Source organism: Danio rerio, chromosome 1 (genome assembly GCF_052040795.2).
Source record: "Danio rerio strain M-AB ecotype USA chromosome 1, GRCz13ab, whole genome shotgun sequence".
Classification (NCBI taxonomy): Eukaryota; Metazoa; Chordata; class Actinopteri; order Cypriniformes; family Danionidae; genus Danio; species Danio rerio.
Window position 1 is genome coordinate 9,235,001 of NC_141021.1, and position 10,443 is coordinate 9,245,443.

General features: G+C 36.0%; 1 protein-coding gene across 5 annotated transcripts in view; it reads right to left on the reverse strand.

Annotated features, from left to right (window-relative positions):
* ifi44a5 (interferon induced protein 44a5) overlaps positions 1-6,813 on the reverse strand; it is a 12,792-nt gene extending 5,979 nt beyond the window's left edge. For 2 of the 5 annotated variants that reach the window (XM_087236673.1, XM_087236671.1), the window contains exons 1-6: positions 6,591-6,813; positions 3,888-3,962; positions 3,397-3,499; positions 3,260-3,287; positions 1,975-2,069; positions 1,848-1,881 (exon numbers count right to left, since the gene is read on the reverse strand). In XM_087236673.1, coding sequence (XP_087092799.1) covers positions 1,848-1,881; positions 1,975-2,069; positions 3,260-3,287; positions 3,397-3,499; positions 3,888-3,941 — 314 coding nt within the window. In that variant the 5' untranslated portion in view covers positions 3,942-3,962; positions 6,591-6,813. The other 3 variants (XM_087236674.1, XM_087236672.1, XM_087236675.1) reach the window with 3 other exon arrangements.
* Between the last annotated feature and the right edge of the window lie 3,630 nt (positions 6,814-10,443).

Below are 10,443 nucleotides of genomic sequence, written 5' to 3' on the forward strand. Positions count from 1 at the left end.
AGCGCATTTATTGTGTATGGCCATACACCCAAAGCGCTTCACAATCATGAGGGGGGTCTCTCCACACCACCACCAGTGTGCAGCATCCACTTGGATGGTGCGACGGCAGCCACAGGACAACGGCGCCAGTGCGCTCACCACACACCAGCTATTAGTGGAGAGGAGAGACAGTGATAGAGCCAATTCGGTGGAAGGGGATGATTGGGAGGCCATGATCGTAAGGGCCAATAGAGGGACTTTGGCCAGGACACCGGGGTTACACCCCTGCTCTTTCACGAGAAGTGCCATGGGATTTTTAATGACCACAGAGAGTCAGGACCTCGGTTTAACGTCTCATCCGAAAGACGGCGCCCACTGACAGTAGTGTCCCCTTCACTTTTACTGGGGCATTAGGACTCACACAGACCACAGGTTGAGCACCCCCTGCTGGCCTCACTAACACCACTTCCAACAGCAACCTAGTGTTCCCTAGTGGTCTCCCATCCAGGTACTGACCAGGCTCAGCCCTGCTTAGCTTCAGTGAGTAACCAGTCTTGGGCTGCAGGGTGACATGGCTGTATACTGTGTACACTTCAGTATATTCTTTATATTTTGTTATAATTCTATATTCTATTATCCCTGACATATTAGCAATATTTCTATAATCCTGGCTACTGTTCAGTAGATCCAAATCAACTAAACCTAAAGGAAAGAACCATGGTGGTGGTGCTGCTGCTATTGGTACTGCTTTGGTAAAACCTTTATCATTCAATCCCATCTCTTTAGCTACTTCTATATGATCCCTTCCGAAAAAGACTGTTTTGCTTTTGTAAAATCAAACTATCGATTTACAAACTTAAGCTAAGGTCACACTGGACTTTTCTCCCCATAGACTTGCATTCATATGCACACGAATGCGTCAGACCGGAAACGCAAGCTTGTGCTGTCAAAATTGATGCGTTAACACACATGATTAATTTAAAATATTTAACACGTTAAAAAAATTAATGCAGTTGCAGTTTTTTATTTCCTGTTGTGTGTTTAATGTGCAAAGAAATATGGATAAGACCAAGGAAACGCTTTTAGGAGAAAGTTTTCAGTATAAAATGTCGCATTACCAGGCTATCCAGCTTTTCCTCCAGAGTTTCATGCACTTTTGGATGTTTCATTTTTAATCTTTAAGTCATTTTTAGACTTTAACTGCAGTTCAGCAGTTCACTTTCATTCAGGAACATATTATTTATGCCTCGTGACAACTATTGGATGAAAATATGAAGTAAGGACTGCGGGAAGAGTGTAGTTTTAATGGAATTTGATACCGCATGGCGAACGAAAAGAAAAACCTCCGCATTTCAGGACTTGAGTGGTCCTTCAAGGTAATCAAAAATCACTACTCACATGGTAGAGTTTTAATCAGTATTATGTTAATCATAAAATTGCAGTATTGGTGTCCATGTAAATGTACTCAGTGAAAGTGCCAGATGATGTCGCAAGCTGTCAAAGAGAGCTCATTCCTCTTTCTTTAAAGGGCCATGATTCCATGCGCCCTCAAATGTTTCATTAAGTTTGATGAGTTTCCCCCTTTCTGTAATTGACTGTGATCATCCAGGTATGAAAGTGTTTTTCCTGAATGTCTTTGTGACGATCTTTGTTCAAGAAAATCCAAATTTTATATAAAAAATTTTATTTTAATTTGTCTTAAAAAAAGGGGCATCAAATTATATACTATGTGTTTTTTTTGTGTGTGTGGTTAAATTACAGCTTGTTATGGTAACAATGATATGAAAACACAGCCAGTTAAACAAAATAAAGCAAATTAGAATGCTATTAATAACTTAATATAATTTTAACATCACATTAATTTGTACCTGAGTGTAGACATATCCAAATCCTGTCGATATACTGTAATAAACAAAACATACAAATTATTTAAGCAACTGAACATAAATTGCTTAAGTTATATTTACTTTCTGTGAATATGGTTTGTTTTATCACCTAGGTTAGGGCGTTCCCAGGAAGAACTGCTTTGTGTACGTCTTTCATCAAGATTACTCTCATCATATAGTGGCTCATTTGTTGACACAGCATATCTTTTGTAATAAAAGTAAAAAAAAAATTAAAATATGTTTTGGAATTACTTGTTCAGAAAGTAATAAATCAAAAGTGCAGTATGTAAATGTTTTGGAAAGAGATCAATCTTTTTTAAGTTAGTATTTGTTGTTTACTTTTATATTTAGTTTTCTTTAGTTTACATTTCTTTTTATTTGTATATTTTTTCTTCCTCTGAAACTAAACACGTCAAATCTGCAGTAGAAGGTGGTGTATCTAATACTGACATATTCAAGAAAGGCATCTTTAAACAAAATGTATTATTATTGTTACGAGTAGTTGTATAGTGTGCTTGTGTGGTGTTTCTCTCTCGCTCGCTTGCTTGCTTTCTCTCTCTCGCTCTCTCTCATTCTCAGAAATCTAATTATTTGTCTTAATCTAAATAAGACAATAATATGATTAAGGTGTTTACATGAATTTCTTTTTCAATGCTTTTGTCATGATCCCGTTTTACTTGCCATAGCACATAATTTAATTAAAGTCATTGTGTCACCATGCTATCCAAGTTTCCTCTGAAGTTTGATGTAACTTCGGGCGTTTAATGTTTAATTTGTTGACTTTAACTGCAGTTTGGCACTTTCACTTTCATTCAGGAACATTTCATGCATGCACCCTGTTACAAATGAGATATTGGATACAACTACTGTATTGGCTGCTGGAAGAGTGTTGTTTTAATGGAAATTCTTACCATGCTCAATGGAAGAAACGTCCGCATGCATTAAATGTTCCTGAATGAAAGTGAAAGTGCCAAACTGCAGTTAAAGTTGACAAATTAAAAATGACACACCCGAATTTACATTAAACTCCAGAGGAAACGTGGATAGCGTGGTCACCTGGTGACGTGATGAGAGAGAAAGAGAGAGACCAGGGATTATGTTTTTAATCCTGTTATCTTACGTTTTTGGGTTAGGCTAAACTTCTTTTTTAATTATTATTTGTTGAACTGAGAATAGCTGTCCAAATTTAAAATTGATGCACCCACATGTTGCAAGATTGATGAAACCAACAGGAGCAAGTAAACAGTAGTTTACTAGGCTTTACACTGTATCCATCACACTCCATGTTTTGAGTTTGACTCTGCAGAGTCTTTCTCTTCAAATATCCCATACACACCTTTAACTCAACAAAAGCAAATGAGAATTTAAACTACAAAGATCACACTATTTCTTACCCAGAATCATAGCTGCATGTTGACATTGCTAAAAAAAAAAAGCCAGTATAAAATCAAAGCTGGATTGTAAATCAAAATTTCTACAGTATGTGTGCTCTAAATAAACAATGTTCTTATACTCAAATGTGTCTACTCACCTTTTTTTGGTTTTCTTTGTGATTCAGTTTTAATATCAACATGGTCTTTTGTATGTCGTCGATCACCAGTCTGTGATTGACTCCCATCTCTTTTGTTACCCATCTATTAATATTTTAAAACCACTATTAAACATAGTTTATATATATATATATATATATATATATATATATATATATATATATATATATATATATATATATATATATATATATATATATATATATAAACAAAAGTAGTTAATCAAATACTAATACACATTAATGGTCTTCTAAACATGACATGCGAAAAGGAAGCTCTATATTTTAATTGTACTGTGTTCTAAAACAATGAAACCAATCTGTGCCAGTAAATGATGGACTGAACTGATCTTATTACTCAATCTATTGCAAAGGATACAAAAATTCCTTGATTCTCAAGAAGGTGACATGCAGAAGGGGACCATTACATTTTTAACAGAATAGACCAATTATTGTAATTTGTATAACTGTACCTGACCACTTGGCTGCAGATGCTTTTTTTCATATTTTGATTGTGGTGGTCCCATTTTTTCTCTTTTTCCCCCCACCTAAATATGATCAAATAACACAGCTCCATTAACACAATTATTTGGCATTCAAAAAGTAACTTTTTGCTGCTGTCTAAAACAGGGTCACACAAGACATTGAATATGTGAAATATCTCTGGAAATCACAACAGATGATTTTAATGTCTTAAATGTGCTGTACAGTAATTATTAAAAGCTACATTTTTATTAATAGCTAGCCTATGTTACCAATAGTTGAACATGTTCACTCACCAGCCACTTTATTGGCAACACCTGTCCTTAATGCAAATTTTTTATCAGCCAATCACATGGCAGCAACTCAATGCATTTAGGCCTGTATACATGGTCAAGACGATCTGCTGCAGTTCAAACCGAGCATTAGAATGGGGCAGAAATGTGATTTAAGTAACTTTGAATGTGGCATGGTTGTTGCCATGTCATAAACACAAATTATCTCTGACTAGTTTCTTGAACATGACAAGGAGTTCACAGCACAAATGGCCTCCACAGTCACCAGATTTCTATGGTGGTTGAGAGAGCTTAATGTGCTGCAATTTAAGAAAACACCAGCAATTACAAAAAAAAAAAAAAAAAAAACACCAGCAAATTAAAAAAAATCTTCATCCATTTGACGGCACATGTGCTGTAAATGCTCACAAAGCATACACATAAAATGTGCTGCATTTTCACACAACGCAAACAAATTAATAAAATGTGCTGCATTTTCACACAACGCAAACAAATGAATAAAATGTGTTGCATTTTCTCACTTGCAAAAACTTTGGAACACAAAGCAAATGTTTCAAGGGGACCCAATAATGTGCTGACACTGCTGTGCCATGACTATTGCTCAGGGAAAAAGCTCTCGGCCATTGTAGATTTCAATGCAATATAGCACCTTTGGGATGGGATGGAGTGGGAGATTCGGATTATGTATGTGCAGCCAACAAATCTGCAGCAACTGCGTGATGCTTTCATGTTGATGTGGACCAAAATCTCAGAGGAATATTTCCAGTACCTTGTTGAATCTATGTCATGAAGGATTAAGGCGGTTCTGAGGGCAAAATGGGGTCCAATTTGGTAAGGTGTACCTAATAAAATGGCCGGTGAGTGTAATTTTAATGGAATTGTGATCATGTTGTTACTCTTAGAAGCCACTAGATGGCACTGTGTTTTAAGTAAGAGTTTGTGAGTCAGAAAAAAATAAAAATAAAAGCATGAAAAACGGCACTATTTCCTTTAATTTTAAACATTTTGTTTATAGAAAAAGGTTGAATGTTTATGCTCTCAATTTAATTTGTATTTCCATGTCTAGTTTTTGTTTTCTATGCCTCACGATTATGTCCCATGATTAGTGAATACTGTGCTTCTGTTTAAATAAAATGCCTATGCCACTGCCAGTCGGTGTGACTGCAATAGGAAAAGTGCAAGCGTTTGTCCTGTGTGACATTTCTAAAAACGTGAAATGACCCCAAAATGTACGCTTGTTTCTATTTTCACTTTTATTGATTTAACCTGATAGTAATCCTAGTGTAACCCCGCTGGTCGTACTGTACGCCACCCAACCCGATCCGAGCTGGTATTGAAAAGACGACCTTCCTCAAGGGAGTTTGTTGCTCTACCAAGGAGGCAAAAGACTGGCCTCTAGCGTCTGTCGCTAGAGCCCCTTCAGAGGTCAGAGGAGTGAGGTTTACCTGCACAGCACTTACTAGCTGGTCTCTGCTACACTGGCATATCAATCCAATCAAAAAACAGGATTCTAAACAGCTGAAATAGCGTTGTCCTTTAAGGCATTTAAACTTGATTTGATTTTAGAGGATTAAAAAATTGCGTTTTAATTGTATCTTTGTATCCTATTCTATCCTAAGTTTAAACAAAATGGGTACCCCAAGGGAAGATACAGCTTTCTCCAATCAGGAAGTGCTGTTCGTGTTCTTTTCCCTCCTCCATTTTACTAGTGTAAGTGCTTCTTTTTACTTTCTTTTTTGAAATAAAAAAATATAATAAGTTACAATAAGTAATATTTATAAATATTTATAAAAATACTTGCCCAGCTACACGACATCAACCAAGTCGTGGACATTACAGCAGTTTGGGTGAGTTGGCAGAGCTGTCTTAAATAACGTTACAGACTTTTCTAAACAAACTGCATGTACAGTGAAAGGAAAAGCTTTACAACCGTTCACTTTCCACTTGTTTTTAAACCAAGGAAAATGGCAGTTTGGTTTGTAGACGTAAACAACGTGTAAATGCACCTTTAAAAGGACTTTTCTCCCACAGAGTCAGCTATACACATAACATTTTTCACAAAGAAATTACGATCTCCATTCCAAAGCGATCCCTGAGCTTTTGGTGTGGATCTGAGCGCAACTTTAAATCAAACCGAACCAATTTATTTAGTTTGTTGCTGTAGCTATACTGTGGAAAAACAAATATGGACGAGTGAAATCACCTTAAAATCCGCAAAAGACCTGTATTATTATAGGCTGCATAATATTGTTTGTCTTTGTTACCCATGGGTGAACATAATTTTTTAGGCTATAACTAGGCTACATACACTTATATCATTTTAGTTAATAACAATAATTATATATATATATATATATATATATATATATATATATATACATGTTAAAAAAGGCCACTCACCGAGAACCGTCAAAAAGATTCTGTTTTCACTTTTACATTTAGACAGGTGTGGACAGAGGTGATGCGTTCCCACCAATATCCACTGACCATAGAAATGTCCCCACCAATAACTTAATCCACTTTTAAAAAAATTGCACTGTTAACCTAGACAAGCAGAAAGGGTTCAGGGTTCACATTCCCTCCTTGAGTCCTCCCGCCCACAAAACACATTTTGATTGACTGTGCCTTTCCCTGCTGTCATGTGTGAGAGAGGGTAAAGTCTAGATGTGATATGCACAGTAATAAAGCAGCATTATTTATGACACTGTATAACAATAGTTAATATTTTTACAGTACTATGACGCTTGGGTTAAGGGTTGGGGAGGGAGTAGGTGTTAAAAATACAATTTATTAGGTAGTTTACTAGATAACATAACAATTTGTCAGACAACATACAGCCTGTGTATAGGCATAATACTGATATGTGATACATGTTTCATTTGCACTATGGCTAAAATAAACAGAAGTCTTTATTAAAGTATCTCTTTAATAAACTTTTTTTAACATTACACTATCAGGCCGGTAGCCAGATTATTGAAAAGGTTTGGTTATTTATTTATTTTTTTGAAAAACAACCTTTTTGCAGTTGTTCCGCCTGATTTTCTATTTAATTATGAGGTATAAATATTGTATTTTGGCGACGCAGTGGCGCAGTAGGTAGTGTTGTCGCCTCACAGTAAGAAGGTCGCTGGTTCGAGCCTCGGCTCAGTTGGCGTTTCTGTGTGGAGTTTGCATCTTCTCCCTGCCTTCGCTTGGGTTTCCTCTGGGTGCTCAGGTTTCCCCCAGAGTCCAAGGCATGCGGTTCATATTAATTTGACTAAATTGATTAATAAAGGGACTAAGCCGACAAGAAAATGAATGAATGAAATATTGTATTTTAGGGACATTATAAGAACTATTTTTGCTGGATCAGCTTGTTGGATAGTTATCTTAACCACACTTTTTGATGTACCAAAAAAATATTTTCAACCGTTTTGTCAATTTGCTTACCATACTATTTTACTATTTTAAGTGTTTTATTTACAAATGTGCAGTTAAACTGTAAATTTTATTTTACAGTTATGTAAATAAATATTTCCCAATTGATGTGAATTGATTCACAGCATGACTGATCATATTTTTTTTAGAGAAAGTCTTGTTTGTTTTATTATAGCTAGAATAAAAGCAGTTTTTACTTTGTTACAGGTTTAACTTTAAAGCAACAACTGACGTTTTGTTCAACCGCATTACAACGTTGAAGCCTGGTCAAATGCTTGAAATTTCTTGAATCAAATTGAAATTTTTCAATCTTTCAACATTAAACATTTTATCAACAATATTTCAACGTTAAAAACACATAAGACCTCATTTCAATCATAAATAAGGTTGTGTGTCGGCTATAAGAGTGTTGCTGAAAACTTGTTGCACCCCTGTTAAAAAATAAACGACTTCAACCAGCCTAAGCTGTTTGTATGGGGTTCCATTTGTGCCAAAATGCCCATGCCTGCTTTCTGCTTTGTACTTCCTATTCGTTTTTGTCAACTCTCATTGCCTGCATGTTCAGGAAAATCAGCTTTGTTGACGTACATGTTGTCTGTTGATGTGATCTTAATATGTTGCCCTGTCGGTTTTTCTCTGTTTTGTAGTCAAATTCTACGGGGTATTCTGTCATCTGCTCTGTGTCGTTTATACTGTCGTCCTACTGTTGTCTTTGCTGTCGTTTATACTGTCATCCTTACTGTCGTCGATATTTTTTAGAGGCATTACGGGTTTCAAGGGAGCATTTTGAGCAGAGACACAATTTCGACATAACCTGGTCTCCAAGAAATCTTTTTCAAGGACAATTTTCCTGTATTTACAGTAAGAAAAAAATCCTGATGAAAGTCTTTTTCTTTTGGATTGACTAATAAAATCAGTATATAATCAATAATATTAGTATTGTTGTTAAAAATGGGTTGGGAAATATATTTTTAAATAATTACAATTACATAGGAGTAATATGGACTTCAACTTTACATCCATATGCTGCTTATATCATATCAATAGTAAGGATGACAGTATAAACAACAGCATAGACGACAATAAGAGTGACAGAACAAACATTAGGACGACAGCATATACAACAGTAAGGATGACAGTACAGATGAATAGACAACAACAAGGACAACAGATCAGATGACAGAATACCCCATAGAATGACAGTACAAAACAGAGAAAAAACAGACAGGACGTCAGATTGAGACAACATCATCGGACGACATGTACGGACAACATGTACCAAACTCCCCTCAAAGAAGTCATCTTGTTAATCATTGCTTTGTTTATCCTGATGTATTACCTATATATATATATATATATATATATATATATATATATATATATATATATATATATATATATATATTTTTTTTTTTTTTTTTGCTTTGATAGTTGCACATTTTTGCAAAGCTTCATTAATTGCAGGCTTTACACATTTGTCCATAAGCTGGACACTTTTTGTAACTGTTGATAATCTCATTGTCAACATTTAATATGTCTTGCACTGATTTTCCATTTTGTGCTGTATACTTTACCATTTACTCTGCATAGCTTGACCTCTTTTCTTTGCATTTCTAACACTGCTTTTTTTGTTGCATCTGCCGCATAAAACATATGCCAGAATAATTGGTGGTTCATTCCGCTGTGGTGACCCCCCCTGATAAATCAAGAACCAAGCTGAAGCATGGTGAGTGAGTGCTTATTTTGTTTACGCCAACTTCAAGCATTTTTGATTTGATGTTATCTGGAAGTGGTCTTAGTGAGGCCATACAGGGGAGCCTCAGTATAGTGGAGGGGACGCTATACTGTCAGTGAGTGGCCAAATTCCCTCCATTGTTCCATACCCATCATGGCCTCCCAATCATGCAAATGCACCAAATTGGTTCTCCACCTATATCTGGTGTGAGTGCACTGGAACCATTGTCCTGTGGCTGTTGTCAAATCATCCAGATGGATGCTACATACTGGTGGAGGGGAGAAACGACTCTGTGCCCCTCATGATTGTAAATGCTTTGGATGTATGCCATACATAATCAACACCATGCACAATCAATGTGCTATGTACAGTACATGCACATTACTTATTTTGTCAGCTTTGTGGATGTCTATAGCGTTTTTCAGTGTGAGTGTTACACAAATATTGATATTCTTTTATCTTGCATATAATTCTGTCCCTAATTAGTAAACGGTCCATTTGGAAAATTGACAGTCTTTCACTTTGTGTTTATCTGTAACATATGCATCAAATGTCTCCCTTGTGATCACATGAAAAACATGACATGGAAAATCCTTTCTGGACTCACAATATTCCTTGAATTTCTTTTTTAGTGCATCTTGTTCACTTCTGCATTAAACTGGACCGTGTTGTCAACTTTAATATCTTCTACACCAATATGAAAAGAATTAGTACACTGTGCGCTTTCTGATTTCTCTGCCACGCCACCAGCACTGAGGTACAATTCAAAGATCTGAAGCCACGCTTCCAATTCTCTGCCAAGTTGCTTTGAAGAAAAAAAAAAACAATTTGTAGTAGTGCAGGGGTTTTCAAACTTGATCCTAGGGGTCTGGTGTCCTGCAAAGTTTGGTTCCAACCCCAATCAGATACGCTCTTACTATAGGTTTTCTAGAAACATCCTTGCAGGTCTGTTGCGTCAAGTTGGAGCTAAAATCTGCAGGACACTGCCCCTACAGGACAGTGTGAGAACCCCATTTTTGTAATTTCCCACTTCTTTTAATGTCATGTTTTTTATGTTATTAAAGTCAATCATAAGACAACAGACAATAAGTAACCACAAAG